The sequence below is a fragment of the Podarcis raffonei genome, chromosome 3, assembly GCF_027172205.1.
Source record: "Podarcis raffonei isolate rPodRaf1 chromosome 3, rPodRaf1.pri, whole genome shotgun sequence".
Taxonomy (NCBI): domain Eukaryota; kingdom Metazoa; phylum Chordata; class Lepidosauria; order Squamata; family Lacertidae; genus Podarcis; species Podarcis raffonei.
In genome coordinates, this window is record NC_070604.1 from 22,552,717 (window position 1) to 22,574,623 (window position 21,907).

Sequence of the window (21,907 nt, forward strand, 5' to 3'; positions counted from 1 at the left end):
TTTATTATTTCCTGGTTCATCCTTGTGTGCAGACATCATTTTGGTTCGTTTTGTATGCATGTAGGTGGAGGAGTGACATCTGCAAAAGCAGTCTCAGCTCACTGGGGCATCAAACCTAGCATGTTTGCTGAATGGTAGAGATGGGGAACTTGTGGCCTTCCAATGTGGTTGGGCATCAACTTGGATCAGCTGCAGCCAGTCATGGTCAATGGTCAAGGGTGTGATGGGAGTTATAATCTATCAACCTTTGGAACCCCTGATCTCAGGGACCATGTGTATAGATGTGGATCATGTAACCTGTGTTAAGGATAACGGTTTAATTTTCTGAAATGGGAATGGTTACTTATGTTAAATTACTGTTTATTTTTAACGTGGAGTTTTTCCTTTGGTGGTAGCTCTCATGTGATTGGCTGACTGTGAGTCACATGAGACAGGCATTCCGTTCTGTTGTTACTGTTATTCCAATAACTGTCGTTTTTAACTGTCTTTCTGCCTTCCCCCTCTCTCTCTGTGAGGGAGAATGGCGGCTGAGAGAGGCTTCTCAGGATACTGCTGAGGACATTGTGTGTCAGTGTGATGTATCTGAAGTGAAACAGACAGAGGATGATCCCTAAAGGTTATTAGGGAGAAACCTGTGCACAAAAGCTCTCTGTAAGGACCAGAAAGAATACTGCAGAGGTGAAAGTAAAAAATAAAAAAATAAAAATCCAAAAGAAACTGTAAGACCTGAGTGAGCTCTACAGTTCAAGTGAGAATGTACCCATGTTTGAATAAGCATGAGATTGTAAATATATTTTTCTCAGTTGAATATAAAGAGTCTGAACATTGTATAGTCTTTACAAAGAAGCTATCAACAACCTAGAGGAGCTATTTAGCTTCCTAGCTGTAAGCTACTCAGTTACTTTGTGTATCATCAAAATTGATACACACAACAACAACAACCTGTATGCGTCACATAGAATCATAGAATCATAGAATCATAGAGTTGGAAGAGACCACAAGGGCCATCGAGTCCAACCCCCTGCCAAGCAGGAAACACCATCAGAGCACTCCTGACATATGGTTGTCAAGCCTCTGCTTAAAGACCTCCAAAGAAGGAGACTCCACCACACTCCTTGGCAGCAAATTCCACTGTCGAACAGCTCTTACTGTCAGGAAGTTCTTCCTAATGTTTAGGTGGAATCTTCTTTCTTGTAGTTTGGATCACCTGTGGGTGTTTGTATGCATGGGACCATGTATGCAAAAGCAATGTTTATATAGGCACCACTCTCACTCTCCTTAGTTCAGATTGGCTGAGGCAACCCAGTCAGATGGGCCGGTTCCAATTATTATTATTATTATTATTACTATTATTATTATTATTATCATTATCTACTATGAGTACTGGGTATTGGAGTTAGAGAAAGAGAGAAACATAAAGTGGGAAGAGATCTGCCCTTCGCTGCTGATTGTCCAAGATATAATGTATCAAACAAATACAGCAACAAGGATATAATGAGGCAATCCTAGTTTAAAAGTGATAATCTCTGTAAAGGCTACTGTATTGACTACTTTCTGTATTTCTTTCTTTCTTTTTCCTTGCAGAGTCACAGTGTACACTCTGTGGTGAACCTGAAGGTGAGTTGCGCATCAGCATCCTTAATAATTTTCAAAGTCAATAGTGGTGATGCTTGACTTGCATGATTTGTTTATTCTGCTAGTACTTTTTCTACTGTGGCAGTAGATGGAACATGTCATTAGATGTGATGCTAAGGGGGGCGGGAGCAGGGGGGGAGAGTGGAGAAGAGACGTACTGCTGTGTTAGATGCCAGAAAATGAATTGAATTAGTGCTGAGTAAAGCACAATACATCCTTTGGGCAGCAGGAGACCAATATTCTCTTGTAATAAAAATGGAAATACCTTTTACCCAGGTATTGTGCAATGGTCAGTATAACATAATAAGAAAAAAGAAAAGAAAGGGAGAGTGTGAGTATTCATTTTAGGGCATATAGAAACATATCACAGTTAGAATTTATCTCGAGCAATTGACATTCTGCTGTTGAATTAATAGCATTTTGCTATTATTTTGCAATGATTCTGTCAGTGCAAAGATTTCTCTTTGTGCCATGGAACATTCTCCTCCCTATGGGTGCCCCCTAAATATGTTCTGTATGTTCTGGGATTTTCCCCATTTGTCCAGAGCAGATTTGAGGGCAGAGCATGCCCAAGGGCCCTAATCCTTGAGCTAGCAGAAATGTTTCATTGAATACTGCCCTTATTCTCATACTATAATCCACCCTTTCATACACTGTCCTGCAATAAGTCTTCCACTAGGTTTTGCGCAAGAGCTCATCCTACCGGTGCCATTTCTTCTTATTTTTTGGTGGCAGAGGGAGAATTTGTTTCTTGCACATAATGTTTAGGATGTTTAATTCAACTGGATTTTAAAATGATCTTCTGTCATGCTCTCCTGTTCTGTTATTATTTTATTACTATAATATCATTTCTGTATTTTGTAAATAACTTTCAAGTTCATATTGCTGAAAAGTAGGGTATAAATACCAACAGAAGATAAATAACCCAGCCAACATTGTGCAAGCGCTTTTAATTTCCAGTTAGCTCAGTAGAAGAGAGTTCAGTTAACTTAGATGGATTTTGTTGTCTGTTTTTAATGTCTGTTTGCAATAATGTGGACAGAAAATTGAACTGGAAGTATTATTCAGAGAAGCCAATAAATTATTCAAATTCATCTCAGTGAAATCAGTGGACTTACAAATTCTTAACTTTACCTGGATTGTGCCCTTACATTGTAAATTTGAAATATCATTTTCATCGCGTGTATGATTTACATTTTGATTGTATCAACCGTGAGCTGCACTTGATCTCAAGACACTGCAAACAGCCTTTGGGGATAAATAGTAGCTGCTGGTAGATTTTTAATTTAGCTGAAATGAGACAACTTCATTCTGTGGAATGTCTTAACGTCTTAAAAATAAAACTGCAAGATGTATGTGATAATTAAAGGCCGTAGGTAGTATCCAGTAATAACCAGGGTAGACCCATTGAAATCAATAGTTAAGTAACATAAGGCCATTGATTTCTGTGGGTCCAGTCTGAGTATAATTTAGTTACTACTCTATAAAGTTATTCAGCATTGTTAGCAGTAGCATTGTTTTTAAATTAAACCAGTGATCCTGTGGTTGTAGATATGGCATTTGGAAGACATGTAATAAAGCATAGTTTTCTTAATATTTTGCTGGGCAACAGGAGAGATCAGAAGTCTAAAAAAATTATATTACATTGGGGCTCCTATTTTAGTCTTAAAATAATTGAGTAGGGAGAAACACTATATTATTTCAGTTAACACCTCCTTTCTTGCCATCTGTGCCTAGTGTAACCTTTTCCCCTTCTTCTTCTTCTTCTTCTTCTTCTTCTTCTTCTTCTTCTTCTTCTTCTATTTAAGAACTAGATGATCTGGTTTTATTTTTTTCAGATTAGGAATTTGGGCATTGGTTCAAGAATAATATCTTAAACATGCAATAGATTGCTCTCGGTAGGGTTTAATTTCCACCTGAGTGACTCTGCAGTGTGCTGGTTCCGTGGTGTTACCTCCAAGTCTAAAAGAAACCAAGCAAAGACTTGTAAGTGGCCCCAGAGAACCTTTACAAACACTACTGAAGCATGGATTAATGCTTCATAATTCTTGGTGCCCTGCGATCTCTCAGCAATTTGTTCAGTAATTTGCTTGACTGCTTCAATGCAGTGCAATATTATAAGACTCCATACTTTTTTTTTTTACACAAAAAAATGCTGTTTAATTTATTCTTATTATTTTATCTAGTTTTCTGAAAGGACTTCAGTGTGCCATTATGATAACAAATTCTATTTTGGCTTGAGGCAGGGCCTGACAGGCTCCATAAAGGACTGCTGCTGCTGCTGCTGCTGGATAGAGAGGGCTCCGTTTTTGTTTTTTAAATTGCTTTTATTTTTTATCTATGTCATTTTAAATTGTGATTGATATTAATGCTGTATTCTTAGTTTTAGATTTTATGATTTATGTGGAAATTGTTTTCCATTTGGTTGTGTACTTTCTGATGTGTTTTATTTATTGCTTATGACTTTCGTTATGTTGGTAATTATGTAAATCTTGTCATGTTGTTTTAACTATGGAAAGGTGGCATACAAATAAAATGATGATGATGATGCTTTTTGTGTGAAACATGACCTCATTGTTTGTGCGTATTTGATGTTAAAATTAATTCTTTGTGATTTTGAGACACAGTCCAGAAATATAAAGACTGTGCCCTCCAGTGAGGGCCAAGTTGTTTTATTACATTAGGGTGCTCAAATACAAAATGTATTCCACTTCCACTTGTCCTGCCACTTTCCTCCGGGAAAACCCACTCTTTACTGCTGAATCGTAGCAAACCTCAATCAGGTTTCCTCCAGATGGATGCTTGCTCTGATTTAGCACTAAAGAGTGGCTTTTCCAGGGGAAAGTGGCAGTGCAAAGGCAAAACCACTTGGGCATGTGCCTAGAAAGCATGGGATAAGCAGAAAACTGTGTACCCCTTCATGTATTAAAAGTGTGGAAGAGCCCTAAGCCACTTGAGCCACTATTATTATTATATTAATAACATAATCACTGCCAGTTGCAAACAAATTCTACTGTTATCAAATTTTAGCTTATTTTCTTGGTTTCTTCTCTGTCATTAAACTAGAGTTTTACAGTTCAGATGTAATAGGGAACTCTAGGTGGATAAACCAGGTTCTTTGCTCCAAAGCCAGAAGAGAAGGGCAAGGGAAGAACACTAAACCAGGGGTGTGGAACCTACTGACTGCCGGTCAGCTGTGAACTGCAGCATCATTTCATCTAGACCTTGGCACTCTTCCCAAGCCATTCTGTTCACACTTAGACCACATTCCCTCTACCTGTCCCATGGGAGAGAAGCCAGGAGAGGGATGTACTGGGTGTGGGAGTGGGGACTGCACTTTAGCAGCTTATTCCATCCCTTTGGCTTCATTGACTATCTCTTCTTTGGCTACAGCATGGAAAGAAACTAAAAGGCAGGCAGGCAGTTGCGTTAGATTGGAAGCATGAGTGCAGAGGCCATAGAGAGATGCTCTAGCCGACTTGCTCTGTGGCCAGGAATGCCAGTCAGCCTGCGTGCCTATGTCTTCTCCTCTTAGCTTTGCATCAGATAGGGAGAGTGAAGGGAGAGGAAGGATGTTATTGTTTCTGTGCATGGCCATGTGTGTTTATGGATCTGTGAATACGCCCTGCTCATGCCATGCCCACTTTGGGTTCTGGCATGGCACACTTTGCTGGAAAGTACCGTATTTTTTGCACCATAACACTCACTTTTTTCCTCCTAGAAAGTAAGGGGAAATGTCTGTGCGTGTTATGGAGCGAATGCCTATGGGTGGCGGGGGGGGGGGAATCTGCTGCAGTTGTGAGCAGAGGATCCATGGTTCCCCTTCCTTCCCTCCTCCGTGGCTCGCTTTGAAACAGCAAAGCGGGAGAAGAGCTGCTGAGTGGGGAGGAGAGAGGGACAGAGAGCCTGCTTGCTTTAAAGGAGCAAAGCGGGAGAGGAGAGGAGCCGCTTACACGAGTGTAAGCTGCTCCTGTCCGGTTGGCTCCTTTAAAGCAAGCAGGCTCTCTGTCCCTCTCTCCTCCCCACTCAGCTCGCTAAATAGCATTATTAGCAGCATCCTTCTCCACACACCCCACACATGCTCCTTGTCCCTTGAGTGCTTTTCCTTCCCTCCCCACTTAAAACGTGGTTACAAAGCACGGATCCACATGGATCCTCAGGATTTTTGCACTGGGTCACCCCAAATTCACCATCAGATCACATAGCATGTCCATGGCTACATCTTGCACCAAAAAAAATCACTCACCCACTGTTGCCTGGGGTCGCAGTGGTGCAAAAACATGGTTACAAAGCATGGATCCACATGGATCCTCAGGATTTTTGCATTGGGCTACTCCAAACTCACTGTCAGATCACATGTCTGTGGCCACAGCATGAACCACAAAAATCATACATCCACTGTTTCGTTTAGAATATTTTTTTTCTTGTTTTCCTCCTCTAAAAACTACGTGTGTGTTATGGTCTGGTGCGTGTTATAGAGCGAAAAATACGGTAGATACCTGACAGATTCCACCCTAGGTAAAGCAACCTTGGTAGGATTTTTCTCCCTGCTCCCTTGCTAAATTATAATGAGGAGCACTAAACCATAGTTTATTAAGCCATGAATGAGCCAAGCCAATGAGTGCTAGTTTTTATTGACTGCTTTGTAAGTTATCTGAAGATTTCTCTTTCACTATCTCTGTCACATGTTGACAATAAGAATGTGCAAATTTAAACTTAATAGGTTGATTCATTAATTACCCATATATCAAAACAAAATGACCGCCTCGGTTTCTCTCTCTCTTTTGTGGTTGGCTGTCTTAACTTTATTTTGTTCTGAAATTGTTCTACGGGTCTTTGGACCGCAATAAAGATTATATATTTAATTACCCATTTAAAAGACACATGAGTGAGGCAGAGACCTAGTGTGTGAGAAGTCTCAGTTATGCCCTTCCAAGTCCCTGGTTCGGCATCAGTGTAGACTCCATGATTAGGAAAGTGACCTTGCAGTGCAAATGAAACTCCATTTCCCCCATCAGTTTTGATTGTAGGTATCCAGAATTGTAGGATAGAATTCACACTCTTTTATTGTCTGAGCTGGTCCAAGTTCTTTTGATCTGGAAAGTCCAATATCTTATGAGAAGCTAAGGAGTTCATTGCTGCATTAGATTGAGTGATGGTCGAGCTTGTGACAGGCTTGTCACAAATTGGCTTGGACATAAGCTGTAATAATTCCCAAAATATTGTGAAGTAGCTTTGCTTATTTCTGAACCAACCCCAACCCCTATTTGCCTCAATAACTGCCCATAAATCCTCTCAACTTCCACTTAACTGACTTACCTGTTCAGTGGCAACAGTAAACCATGAAAAACGAGAGAAGGGAAGAGTTGGGTATATTTCATCTTCCACTCTCCTTTACCAGTCTCTGCCCACTTTCCTCTTGTGGAAAAGTGTCTGCGCTCTCGCAGTGGCAGCAAACACAGAGAGGGAGAGAAGGAAGGAATGCATCTCCCATGTGCCTCTCCAGTGCCTGGCATGTTTCCATGTACCGTATTTTTCGCTCTATAACACGCACCCGACCATAACACGCACGTAGTTTTTAGAGGAGGAAAATCCGTAGGCATGCCACCCGTAGGCATTCCCTCCATAACACGCACAGACATTTCCCCTTACTTTTTAGGAGGAAAAAAGTGAGTGTTATGGTGCAAAAAATACGGTACTATTCCAGGTCACAGATCGCAAGTAGACCCTGGGAAATATAATCTCCTCAAGGGCTACTGTACCGCAGTGTCATGCTCCAGAGAGAGAATATGGGAGAGAACTTTTCTCACCCCATTTGTTCCAGAAGAATTATTCTGCAGCTTGGATTAAATTCCAAGTTGGAGAAGAAACTGGGGTTGTAAGGCTTGAGTAGTATTTGAGAAGACAGTGTGGGAGAAATGTTCAGTGAACTCAGTCCAATAATTTCTGCAGGGAAAAATCTAAGAACCTCCAAGAGAAGATGAAAGGTAAGCATAATTTGTAACTGACAAAAAGAAAATACACTGCAAAAGAAAACCCTTTAAAAGCCATTATTTATTCCATCCATCGCCATGCCTCTGTGCTCTTCATTGAACATGCACTGCATCAGATTCCTCCTATGCAACAAGTTCACCTGGGCTTCAAAATCTCTGAGGTGCACAAAACAAAAACCCAGCCCATAAATTCCTGAGTGCAACAGAATTGAAATGATTTGGCCAGTCTATGCAGATGATATGTCTGTGTTACTATTAGACCACAGAAATTGCCCTGAAACTCAGACAAGTCTGATTGGACAAAGTTTTCAGCACTAAAAGGTAATATTTGTTTCACAGGAAGTGGATGCATGAGATTAGTTACGTATTCCTTTTCATGGTTTACTAAACTTATAGACAAGGCACAACAGGATTTTCTTACTCTGTCCAGACTGCATTTTTATTTCTGCTATGTACCACATCTTTCTTTTTTAATTAAAAAAAAATGCGCTTGCTATTTTTTTATTTTATATTTTGCCTTCAGAATTTCAATTCATTTATTAGCAAGCTGGGCCCAACAGAAGACATGTCCCTCATTTTATTGCTTTACTGCTGGCATAAAAAATGCCCTGGAGAGATTACAGCATTCAGAGATTATTCATTCCCAGCAGCCCTTCCTTTGATCATGCTTCAAGGAAACAACTCAAATCTACAGTGACCAAGTCTATAGTTTTGAGGTGAAATATTAATTACGTGCTGAATTCAAGCCTGTGAGCTCCCTCGATTCATCCGTCAAGGAGACCCAGAGCACTATTCTCCCGCCCTTCAAAATCTTTGGCTCATCATAGTGTCACAAAGACACTAAGTAAAATAGTTGTGGCTGTTGCGTTATGAATTACTTGCCCCAAAAAAATCTTAGAGGGCTTCAGTTGCTAGTATACTGTGCCGTTTTGTTCTTTCCTGTCTACGCAAAGCGGCTGTAAAGCAGGCATAACTGCTTTGGTAAACCAGGTTAATGGCCGCTTTGCATCAGTGCAGAAGCACAGAGCAGCTGGAGGGTAATAGCCAGTAAAAGGCAAAAATGCTCTTCTTGTTATACTTATGCAGACAATATTTGACATTTGGAGAGTAGAAATAGGTCTTCCAGTTCAGTCCCTCTCCTTCTGTTTGTTTTGTTTTTATAGAGTTATTTTCCCAGCCACAGTTGCTTTCCACTGACAAATGTGGAAAGGAATATGACAATCAACAGATGCCTTTTGTGCATTTAGCTCAGCCTAGTATATCATTAGATCTCTAGCCAGGACATCTTCTGTAAAATGATAGTAATGCTCTAATCCTAGGGAGATGCTGTTTCTTAGGAAGCCTTATTTATTTGTTTGAAAATTTCCAGCCTAGGCCTTCCCAATCACATGGTCCCAGGGTGAGTTGCAATACAATAAAACAGTGGAAGAAAAATTAGTTCAGCACAGCTTCTTTATTTATTTTATTTAAAAAACTGATAAAAGTACTACATATTCTTTAAAACACTCAGGCAGCCAAACCCTGGGCTCCTCCCTTGCAGAAATTACAAATCCTCTCCTTTTGCTTTTTCTAGCAATAGATCGTTTACATGCACTATATAAGCATACTTTTGCAACCTTTTAAAATGCTTTAGGAGGTTGACCAAGCAGTTCTTTTAGATTGCTGTACACAGAGTCCTTCACTGATCGCTTTGGCTGTGGCATCAGCCGTGCAAAACTGCCAGAATTGAAGAGGAACATGTGGGTTCATCTGGTAAAGGTTGTGAAGATAAGTCCACACTGGTCATGGATTTTTGCTACTAAAGCCACGTGCAATGGTCTTGATGTACATTCCTTCCTTGGAACAATTCCCCAAAACACTTTCCCAAAGGAAGATCTTGCTGGAAGAAAACTCTCAGATTACCTTAGTGTCCTGAAAAAAGTAACCAAGTGTTTTGATTACATCTGCATCAAGATAAAATATTCCATCAAGTCTTATAGAAGCGACTGTCATATGAAACTGGGACCTGCTGCCTGTTGGAGTAGCAGCAATGTGGTAATTGGGAAAGTGTTGGTTTTGGAGTGCTTCTTCGACATGACCAAAGTTATTCTCCTTCTCCATGACTAACTTAGCAAAATACTAAATGGACGACAGAGTGAAAGATGTTTCAGCCTGAAAACCAGTGTCAAAACATACAGTGTGACATCTCAGTAAATACAATTAACTTGTCTTCACTCACCAATTATGGAAGAAAACCATTAGGAGACACCATTTAATGAAACACACGCTGAGAAATCGTAAGATGTTTTCAGAATGTGTTTATTTACACCTGTCAAACATTATGGATCTTAACAGTTGCTTTTGGTCATATTTCCAAACCATGATGGATACAAAGTAAAAGGAACCAGTTATTTGCTAGAAAACTTTCAGAGGACAACAATCCCAGCCGACAACAGAAATCGACAAGAATTCTTAGTTTTATTGAATTAACCAGCACTCTAAAGACAATACAGACTTATTCAGGTGAATTCAGGTTCATTCTGCTATGAAATAAATTGTCTTTTCCCAGCCAAATAAGAATTCTTAAGGTAAATCCTTACTCCATTTATCCATCTAACCATGTTTTTCTGTAATGCGCTCTTTTAAGAATATTAAAAGACCCTGCTGCATGTTGCCAGTGACCCATCCAGTCCAGCATCCTGTTCCTATAGTGGCTAGCCAGATGATGCCTTGACTTGAATGCAACAAGACTCTCACCATAAGCAATTTCAAGCAACCAGTATGGAAAGACTGCCTCCAATAGTGGAGGAAGAACATAACCTTCACTGTCAGTAGCCTTTCTAACGTATCGCAGGCCTTCTCGGCATCCCTTTTTAAAAAACAACAACACAGTGCCTATGTTTTATTTATACAGTCAATAATATTAAGCATTCTTCTGTTATTTATTGTTAAGGTCCTTGCTTTAATACAGTCTGTTAGATCACCATTATCTGGGGATAATCTTATTTTGGTTTATTTGCCAATGTTTTAGTTAAAACCTTATACTCACAATTTAATAAAGTTCTAGATCGATATGCATTTATGTCTTCCTTATCTTTTCACTTCTTATGTATTGAAACTATTTTCTCTCAGTGTCCATTACTGTGGCATAATCCATCTTCAATGTATTTCATTCAGTCTATTTGTTAAAGGTTGTTCCAAAATTTCTTGAAAAGCCTTCAAATGGTTCACAACAAATCCATTGTGACCTAGTTTTTCCATGTTTTGAATTGTGTTGTGGCTGAATATATCTTATTACAGCTTATTTCTTCTAATCATTATCTTTTTTTCTCAGTCAAACACTGCAAATACATTTGCGGCAAATAATTTTTATATAAATTATTTTAGGAAGCTGTGATTGATCTCATGCAATTTTTAAAAAATCATAAACCTTCTAATTATGTCTTTGTCATCTATAGTTATGTGACATTTATATTTTCAATATTGGCTATTAATGTGTTTCCCCCTTTCCTCTTAATTCCGTTAGTGAATAATTTGCTTATCCTATCTCTAAAATACTTCTGTGGCTGTTATTTCTTAGTAAGCATGCACTGGATTATTTTTTTTTATTTTTTTTAAAAGTAAATGTGACAAATGAAATAGATATATGTATGCTAAGTTATACATTATGCATTTTATTTTGTTAAAGCTGTAAAATGAATTTAGATCTAAAAAGAAAATAACTGTTACACATAATTCATTTCTCCCCACCCCCTACAAAAAGTCTGCTTTCCCTTAGATTTTCTTTTTAAACTGCCCAATTATTTTTCAGTGGCTTCATATATATTCAGATATTTTACATTACTAGCCATATGTGTTTCTCAAACACTTCTGGTAGCTCCAAGTATTTGTGTAATGACATTACGATATTGAAAACTTTTTTCAGTCCCTTTCCTAATTATTCCTTTCTCACAGACACTGCATCGACATTTTCATCATGCTGGGCACTATGATCCCAAAGTCTCCTTCCTGGTCAGTCACCACCAGTTCAGACTTCATTAGCGTATAAGTAAAATTAGGGGGAGGAATGGTCTCAATATGCATCACACACACTTGCTTAACAGTGAATTTCATTCGCTATTTTACTGCCCATTCACCCAGGTTGGAGAGATCCTTCTGAATCACTTTTTGGTTTCACCACCTCTCAACCACTCGGTGCCATCAGCAAATCTGGCCACCTCACTGTTTAACCCTAACTCCAGGTCATTTATAGGGACGCGGGTGGCGCTGTGGGTTAAACCACAGAGCCTAGGACTTGCCATTCAGAAAGTCGGCAGTTCGAATCCCCGCGACGGGGTGAGCTCCCATTGCTCGGTCCCTGCTCCTGCCAACCTAGCAGTTCGAAAGCACGTCAAAGTGCAAGTAGATAAATAGGTACCGCTCCGGCGGGAAGGTAAATTTCCATGTGCTGCTCTGGTTCGCCAGAAGCGGCTTCGTCATGCTGGCCGCATGACCTGGAAGCTGTATGCCGGTTCCCTCGGCCAATAAAGCGAGATGAGCGCCGCAACCCTAGAATCGGCCATGACTGGACCTAATGGTCAGGGGTCCCTTTATCTTTACCTTTACCTTTACCAGGTCATTTATAAACAATTTCAAAAGTACAGGTAACAATGTTGATCCTCGGGGGGCCCCGCTTCTTCTGTTCCTCAAATGTGAAAACTCTCAATTTATTCTTAGCTTTGTTTCCTGCTATTTAATCAGGATCTGACCCGCAAGAGGGCCTGTTCTCTTATTCCATGACTGTTCAGGGTTACTCGGGAGTCTTTGATGAGGGGTTTTATGAAATCTTTTTGAAAGTACACAGTATCTGTTGGATCCCCACTATCTACCCTGATCTTCAAGCAGACATCATTTGTACCTACATCGCTCCTCCCACAGTCGGTAAAACTAAACAATCTAGTTCTGACTGTGCTCCAGTTTTTGAGAAAGGGGTTGTCAGGAAATTATTTCTCTTTCCACTCCCAAACCCCATCAAATTAATGGGGGCATCTGACTAATACAGCTGGATTTGGACTTTAAACGTTTGTTCCTTTTTTGGAGTTGCGGTCAGTTATGTTTCTATTTCTATCACATCTGCACTAGGCTACCTTTTTGATCCGAGGCCCTTTTATTTAACACACCAGTTAAACAAATAAGAGAGAAGATTGGAAGGACCAGTGTAATAGATGTTGTGTTGAGAAACTGGCACTGGCAACAGCAGAGCCGCTATGGAATAGTCCAACCACCGTGTATTTTTCAAAGAGATGTCACTGCTATCCACTTTTAATTATGGATTGGAAGATCGGGGGAGAAATTAGGTGGTGACACTCTACACTCACATTGTAGAGCTATCTCATGCTTCAGCATAGTTAAATAGGCAGTACTGGTTTCCAGTTCAGTTTCTAACATAAATTCGCTGAAGTCTGAAAGTGGAAGACAACAGGCTGCTTACATTTTGCCAGTAGCTGCCTTCATATGTACCTAATGGCTCTGGGCTGGCTCCTAAGCCTGAGTACCAGTGCAGGTACAGCAGAATTGCTGGTGTGGTATCTGCCTTTCTAGTGGCTGCCATCTTTGGCAGCTGTTCATAAATTCTGGGTTGCCTCTATTCCTGTGGAGACCTACGCATTTGTATCTATTTATACTTGTATCTAGCTATTGTTTATTGTTGTGTTAAAAATCTGAGTAAATTTGATACTAAAAACAAACCAGAAATAGGAGCCTTGTGTCTCCCGTCCCTTCCCCTGTCGGAGCCAGCCGTCAGAAATGGCGTTGTTTAGCATAAAATAAAGACACAGAGAGCCAGCAATATTTTCATGGATGGAGGGCAGCTCATTCGAACTCCTTCTCTCCGGTATCTTTTATTATCCTTTGTTCTCTCCTCTCTCCTGTCGCATGGCCGTTTGCCAATGTCTCACGTTACCTACATCTGGTCCTGGCTTTTACCCACCCATCGCCATATAGGGTCATCACTGCCCAGAGGAAACACAACTCCATTTAAAGTCAATACATTCCAATACATTGTAAAGCTTGGAGTGCTGGTCACGAGGTAAGGGGGCCCCTGCAATATTACAAGCCTCTGCTATGGCTTTATGACTCCCACATGCCCTCTTTCTTTATTTTATTAATCAGAGTCATAAATGTCAGTACCAATACGGTTATATCGAGTGCGATAAGTGACTCTTATGAGACCGGAAGCGGGCTGCGGACTGGAGAACCATGCAGAACATACAGAGATTAAAGAAGGAATACATTGTATACAGCAACACAAAATAACGCAAATAACTACTATTAGGATCACTAAAATCAATAAATGTCGAAGCCAACTTCCATCCGGAAGCCAAGAATATAACCATGCCCACGGATCAGTGGAAGGAGGGGGGGCAAACGGATTGTGGGCTACCATGGTTTCCATATGGTCGATCGTCGCAGATATGCTAATATTATTATCAGGAATAAACATACAACAATGAGAATGAACAAGTGCACAAACTCCTCCTTTTGAGGCTAAAATTACATCTAAAGAATAACGATTCTGTAAGACCACCTCTCTCATTGCAGACACCTCTTGGTTGAGATTCTTCAAGGCTTTTATGGTATCATTGAATAATCCTTCAGTCCAATTTGCTAGCCGATGGAGGTCCCTATAGTTCATTTGCTGCACCCACTGAGGGCAGCAAGGCCCGAGAGATCTGGGTACCGATATATTGATTTATGGGTGAATTAACCTCCCAATGATTTCATAGTCTAAGATAAGATGGTAACTTATCAACCTTATACAACAACGGAACCACGATACCCAAGGTACATGTGCCTGTGAGCTTTCGAGGAATGGCTTTGTATGCTTTTTCGCCACAAAGCAACCATAACTCTCTTTGGAGTAAATAGCTGATATTACTACTCTGTTGGGACCAATTAAAGGCTTCAGTAAATAAGGAACTGATATGAAATTGCTCATCTGCGGCATTTGCTAAACCAGGGATAGAAGAATTCAGACTCCAATTTGCATGGATGGTTTCTTTCCTAGTTTTTAGCCATGCACTGGTATCGCTCCTATAGCACTGAGATTGGTCACTGTATGTTCCTGTAAGCGAACAAGAGCTATTAAAAGTGAATTTCAATGTATATTGACAGTTTGGATATATGCCCCATGATTCTTTCCCCTCTTTAATTTGAAAACAAATGGGGGCAGGCTCATGGAGGGTCAAGTGTACTGGAGGCCAAAAAGATTGCTTAGGGGATATAATATTTGTAAATCGAAAAAATCCATTGACAGGCACACCATGAAGCATTATGCCTGAATGACTGGCAAAAGGGGGCATGTGCATACACAGCCAGCATCTAGAAGCATTCAATAAACTGGTAAACATAATCATATCTTGTACAAAAATATTATCCCTCCATATCTTATGATAATTTTCTCCCCTAAAAGTCTTATTCAACAACGCTGTTCTTATAGTTCGAGAGTGGCTGAGCCGTGGATGCTGCCAGCCAGAGTAGGATTCTGATGACAGCGGCTTGCCAGCTGATAAGGTGAAATGTAGTGGTTTCAACTGGACTGGGTCGTCTGCTTCTCTTCCTTGTATAACGGTGCAGCAAAAGATGGCAAGGCAAATGGTTAGGAAGGCGCATCCGCGGTTGAAGATGCTCGCCATGGCAGCACGCATCGAGCTGGAACCCACAAAGGCTTGTCCTCGACGTCCACTGCCACGTACCCTCGTCCCCACGTGATCAGCGGGACAGGTCCATGCCACGTGGGATCAGGCAAGCGTCGGTACACCACCAAGGGGCGGGGGAGTGCCTCCTCCTTCCTAAAATGCAATTCAGCGGGGGTATGGGTCCTAAGATGTGGATATAAAAGATGGTTAAGTACAAAAAGAACCTGGTGGACTGCCGAAAGGATATCTGCTGTTGGTATGCTTCGGCCGCCAAGCTGTTTAAGCAATAGTGTTTTGAACGTCAGGTGTGCTCTTTCCACTATAGCTTGCCCTGTGGAGTTAAAGGGTATACCATGAGTTAATTTCACATTCCACAACATACAAAATTCCGAAAATGTTTTAGAAATATATGCTGGACCATTATCAGTTTTGATACGCGCAGGTTTACCCATGACTGAGAAACAGCGGATAGTGTGCTGAATGACATGCCGAGCTGTTTCCCCCCTCATGGGTGTAGCCCATATGAATCCAGAGTGGGTGTCCACCGTGAGGTGAACCTTGGAGAGTGGAGCCAACACAGGTGTGTGTGTGACATCCATCTGCCAACACGCCAATGCAGACGTGCCCCTAGGATTGACAGCATGAAAAGGAACGGCCAGCTGAGATTTAGAACAGGAAGCACATTGGGACACAATATCCCTAGCTTGGGCCAAAGGAATAGAAAACTGCTTAGCCAATGCTTTCGCAGGGAGGTGAAAGGTGTTATGACATAGTACAGGATCAGAAAAGAGAGAAAAGGCAGAAATGTCCCTCAACGCTGCATCTGCTCTTGCATTGCCCTCTGCTAAATACCCTGGGTGCGATGTGTGGGAGCGAAGATGTGCAACATAATAAGGGAACTCTCTGTGCTGAAGTAAAGCCTGCAGGGCGAGAAACAAAGAAAACAAGTCAGAATCCAAGGAAGGAGTTATATAAGATATTGGTAAAACAGTAAAAATGTGATATACATACTGAGTATCCACAATAAGATTGAAAGGTTGAGTAGGAAAGGATTGAAAGGCAAGAATCACAGCCGCTAGCTCAGCTCACTGAGCAGAAGACTGTGGAGGGGTAAATAAACATTTCCATTTTCCTCCCTCTTCCCATGTCACTACTCCCCTACTTCTTGTTCCATCCGTGAAAAGGGTCATTGCAGCGGGGAGAGGTGTGAGAGACAAGGGGGTAGCCAGAACATAGGTGACCTGTGTCAGAAATGTCAAACGGTCATCCTTTGGAGGGTTAAAAATGATGACACCTATAAAATCCGCTAAAGCGATTTGCACGGCAGCATTAGTTATGAATAAGTGCTGCTGTTCTGTCTGTGAGAAAGGCAAATAGATTGATGCAGCATCGAAACCGCTCAAGGCCAAGGCACGTGAACGTCCTTTTATGACAATGTCTGATGTGGATTCAATTACTGAATAAACGTTTTTGGAAGGGGTATTTGGTAAATGTAACCATTCTATAATGCAGATAGTCTTCTTCTTTTCCTTATGAGCATATAAAATTCCTGTTGGCAACAATGGTGTGGCAAACACTGCCAGATGCAGTTCGTGTGCAGAGGCTTCTGTGATCCTGTCCACGAGAATAGATCACAGGTGCTGATTAACGGTTTGTAATGCAGTGATCATTGCCGAAGTGACCTGGATTACATCTGCTGGATCCTTGTGTCCTGCGAGCGCTGAAAACAATGGTGATAATGTGCTGGTAGGTAATGCAAGGAAAGAGCGAGCCCAATTCAAATGCCCAAGAAGTTGTTGTAATTGCACAAGCTTCATGTTTGAAGGGATAGTCAGTTGGGGAACAATAGGCAGCGCTGCTTGTGCAGAGACTTTATGTCCCAAGTAGGTGGCGGGCAACGTCAATTGAATTTTTTCAGGCGCTACACAGAGTCCCGCTTCTGCTAACGTGGCAGAAAGTTCTTGAAAAATGCCAGGCGGGAGTTCCTTTGCAGCGATTAAAATGTCATCCGTGTAATGGTAACATATGACCTCTAGGTGGCGCATGCGGAAAGGTTTCAATGCTTCATCCACAAAATGTTGACAAAGTGTAGGGGAGTTCCGCATGCCTTGAGGCAGAACAACCCACTGATATCGCTGGGTGGGCTGCGAATTGTTATATACTGGCAATGTAAAAGCAAACCGTTCCTGTCTGCTGGGGCCAGTGGGATGAAGATGGTTCAATGTGGCCGAAAGTCAATTGTTCAGAAATAAGCTGGGCCACCGCTGCTAGTTTTTCTTTTGGTAAAGGCCACTGTTCTACCCATACTGGGGTAGTGGTGATCCATCGTAATGGCAGTGCGGTGCGTGGAAGTGCAGGGGCGGCCCTAAGAATAAATTTGACTCCAATTTGGTGTCTGCAATAGCCAAAATATCGCGCCCCCATAAGGAGATTGGAATGTCCATTATTAACGGATAGAGGGTGACCTGAACCCCGGCATCGCTTTTGATGAGTATTGGGTGGAGACTGCTCCGTGCCTGTGATTTACCTCCCACACCAATAACCTGTGTGGCTGGACTGGTGGGCCAATTGGATGGCCAAGTAGATTTAGCCACGACTGTTACATCCGCCCCTGTGTCCAGAACTCCCTCAATGCGTCGACCTCCCACTGTCAGAGACACAGAAGGGCGTGAGGCTGTGATGCTCATGGCTGCTGCAATTAGGGGTAGTTGTTCGGATGGGGGGAAATTGATAATCTTTGCCACTGAAGTATTTGACTGTATTCTGCATGGACGATCTGCATATAGCGTGATCTCAGGGAAATTCACATATGGTCCATGTGTTAGCATCGGTACCGCATGAATTCCTGCTGTTTGTGCAGATAATAAGGGCAATACCAGACAAGTGGCATGATTGTCTAACCCTGCTTCAGTGAGGACATGAGTCTTTAAAGGGCAGAAAGGCAAATGGAATTCCACGTCCTGAGTTAGGCGAAGCTGTGGTGCTGTTTCCCTGGACTCCGGGGGTCCCCTATTGATTTATCTGGGCCCGGGGAGGGCCCAGCTGCCAGTTTCCCTGCTGTTGTCCTTGCTGACAATTGCAGCTCTTTCAAGATTTTAAAGTCAAAAGGTTGGTGCTGGGCTTGAGTTCCTGCTGGAGCACCAGCAGGGGGCACAATGACGGGAAATGCCACAGTATCCTGAATTAAGGAACAGGCAAGTACTGCACGTTGAAAAGGGGTGGCTGGTTCTGTCGATGAGAGAGTAGGATCATTGCCAGCCAAACCATGGTATTTTTGCAGGATTGGGTCCTCTGGTGAGGAAGTGTAGTCCGGAGGTTTGGGGTCTGGGGCTGCTGGCAAGGCGAGGGCTGGAACAGGCGGCATCACAGCAGGCTGGACTAAAGAAGCCGGGGGTGATATTGGCAATACAGCCATGGAGATATTTTTTGGAGTTAAAGAGCCCATGGCATAACGAACCTTGCACCATGCATTTAGAATCCGAACACCAATGCTGGGGTGTCCGTGAAAATGTGTTTCAATCTTATTCCAATGTTTTAATTCCCAAGTCCCATCTGCAGGAAACCAGGGGCAATGCTCATCAATGGCCAGAATGAGCTGTATCAAATCACCCTCAGGAACTTCCAATTTGTTGGAGGAGAGGAGAAATTTTAAGTCTTTTAAAAATTTATGTTGGGGAGTAGACAAAGAGCTGCCCATTTTTCAAAAATCAAGATAAAAGGGATCGAACTCACCGGGATCCTAAGATGCTTTAGCGCTTTGCAACCCTTGCCGGACGTAGTGAGTCGATGATTGCCATTGTGTGAATCGAAGAACCTCACACGGTTTTCTTTTAAAATGCTCTTAGTCTGCCTCAGACTGTTTTCTTTTAGTTTGCCTCACACGGGGCACCACTTGTCGGAGCCAGCCGTCACAAATGGCGTTGTTTAGCATAAAATAAAGACACAGAGAGCCAGCAATATTTTCATGGATGGAGGGCAGCTCATTTGAACTCCTTCTCTCCGGTATCTTTTATTATCCTTTGTTCTCTCCTGTCGCATGGCCGTTTGCCAATGTCTCACGTTACCTACATCTGGTCCTGGCTTTTACCCACCCATCGCCATATAGGGTCATCACTGCCCAGAGGAAACACAACTCCATTTAAAGTCAATACATTCCAATACATTGTAAAGCTTGGAGTGCTGGTCACGAGGTCAGGGGGCCCCTGCAATATTACAAGCCTCTGCTATGGCTTTATGACTCCCACATTCCCCCCCTTGTTGTGTCTCCTTTTTCAGTAACATCTAATAAAGCAGGCATAGGCAAACTCGGGTCTCCAGATGCTTTGGGACTACAACTCCCATCATCCCTAGCTAACAGGACCAGTAGTCAGGGATGATGGGAACTGTAGTCTCAAAACACCTGGAGGGCCGAGTTTGCCTATGCCTGTAATAAAGCAAGACTTGTCATTTCATCCAGACTCCCAAGTTCCTCTGCCCAGCAAGTGGTTGCTGATGAAGTACAATGGAGATAGGAAACTTGGAGCATGATGATGTAATGGTAGGGCTGGCCAAAGGTGTCTTGTAGCCAAAGGTGAAGGACAAGATGACACCCTCTTCCAGTTCCACATAAAGAAGCCAGCTAAACTGGTAGCTGAAATGTACTTCAACATTGGCAACAGGGCGGCATCCTCTACCACACCTCAGCTCAGCAGGTTGGCTGAAGTGTTGCAAGGCAATACCACTGCCTCACCCCCCAACATCTGCTGCCTGAGGCAGCCACCTCATTGTGCCTAATGGTAAGGCTGTCTCTCTGTAATGTCACGGGATTTATAGAAATATAGAATATATAGGTAGAAGAGGCCCCAGGGATTATCTAGTCCAAAGTTTCTCAGACATGGGTCTCCAGCTGTTTTTGGACTACACTTCCCATCATCCCTGACCACTGGTCCTGTTTGCAAAGGATGATGGGAGTTGTAGTCCAAATAAACAGCTAGAGACCCACCTTTGGGTCCAACCCGCTGCAGTGCAGGATGATGCAGCTGAATTACTAGATATTGAAGAGAAATGAGGATAAAGAGATTTGGGGCTGCTCTTTTTGGTAGCAGCCACATATCCTCCACAGCTTTAATATCAGCCAAAGTTACTTACTTTATAATGCAGATAGGCATCACCATGTGTTACTGGGACAATGACAATCTGCAGTGGATGGAAACAACTTACTTAAAGAGGATGTCTGGATTACAGAATCAAATTAAAATGTTCCCTCTGAATTCATGATCAAAACTTGTCCATCATTACTGTAACTTTTCTTTAGGTGCACAGCTTTTTGGACTTCTTTGTGCATTGATGCATCTTGCGACTGATTAGAACTTTGTTTTTAAATGAGCAAATAAAGGATAACAAGTAGCGATTTAGAGCTGCTGTATATAGAGAGCGTAACTGACTTGGCAAACTGTTCTGTTTTGCCATGACAGGTTAACCTCGAGTCTTTTCTTTATAGTTGCCTATGAATAATGGCATTGATAGTATAAGCTGAAATGTACATTTTGCTATAAATCCCTGATTTATAGTGTTTTATACATGCATGCAATAGCATTTGGGCAAAGCATGTATTAAAAGCCTAATGACTTAACGTTAGTGTTCGAAATATTTATAGAAAATATTGTTCTGGATGCCAAATTTCTGGGCAAATATTCCAGCATCCTCTTCAAATAGATAAAACCCTTTCAGTTAAAGTCCAGAAGTCACTGTGGTGTAAACAGTCATATTGTGTGTGTATTGTTACATATATACTCCTGTGCCCAAGCAGTGAGATTTTCAGGAGTGGCAGCACATAGTTCAAGTTTGTCCAGGGATTTTAACTTCTCACTTTCAGCAGACAGCTACTGGAAATTAATGGTTTAATCACTCTTTCATCCCAAGTGTGGTACTTTAATGTTGCTCTACTGCTATTTAAGATATGGATATTATAAATTGTGTGTGTGTGTGTGTGTGTGTGTGTGTGTGTGTGTGTGTGTGTTTTACAGTTTTAGCCACTTTGAGAATTTGGCATGGACGTAAAAGCAAGTTAAAAGAAATACCTGAAACAAAGAATGCAAATAAAAATTAGAGTTGTAACATTTCAGAGTTCCTCCTTTTCTTTAGAGAACATGCTCAAAACACAGTAACCTTCATCTACCTTCCAGCAAATCTACCTTGCATCCATGGCATTGTAGTCATGACGACGCCACAAGTCTCCTGTTCCTTCAAGTATGACAGTTGACAGTGTTGCCCTTGAGCTCTTAATGGCTTGGGCACTGTGGTGATGAATGAAACGTGTAGCACATGGCTCTCGGAGGAATCTAGCAGTTGTTTGATCAACTGTGTCATCCTTATTACAGAGTGGGTGCTGCCCTCCAGGGCTTGTTTGCCCTCAGAGCTCAGCTTTCTTGTTGGGCATGAGTGAGAAAGAGGAATCCGGCCTATTTGCATGTGGTGTTTTGAGCTGCAGCACTGATACAGACATCATAATTGCATGATGTATCCAATGCTGAAATCATTTTAGCTCGTTGCTCTTAATTTTAAAGTTAAGTTTAAACTCTCTCCTGTTGAACTCAATCAGGCACGAGAAAATGTTTCATTGCGAATTACTTTGAGTGTCATGGG

The 21,907-nt window shown here is 41.8% G+C and overlaps 1 protein-coding gene across 7 annotated transcripts in view; it reads left to right on the forward strand.

Annotated features, from left to right (window-relative positions):
* The window catches only part of DLGAP2 (DLG associated protein 2), a 403,016-nt gene that overhangs the window by 172,218 nt on the left and 208,891 nt on the right, over positions 1 to 21,907 (forward strand). For all 7 annotated transcript variants that reach the window (XM_053380806.1, XM_053380804.1, XM_053380807.1 and 4 more), the window contains one exon: positions 1,585 to 1,617. In XM_053380806.1, coding sequence (XP_053236781.1) covers positions 1,585 to 1,617 — 33 coding nt within the window. The remainder of the gene's footprint in view (positions 1 to 1,584; positions 1,618 to 21,907) is intronic.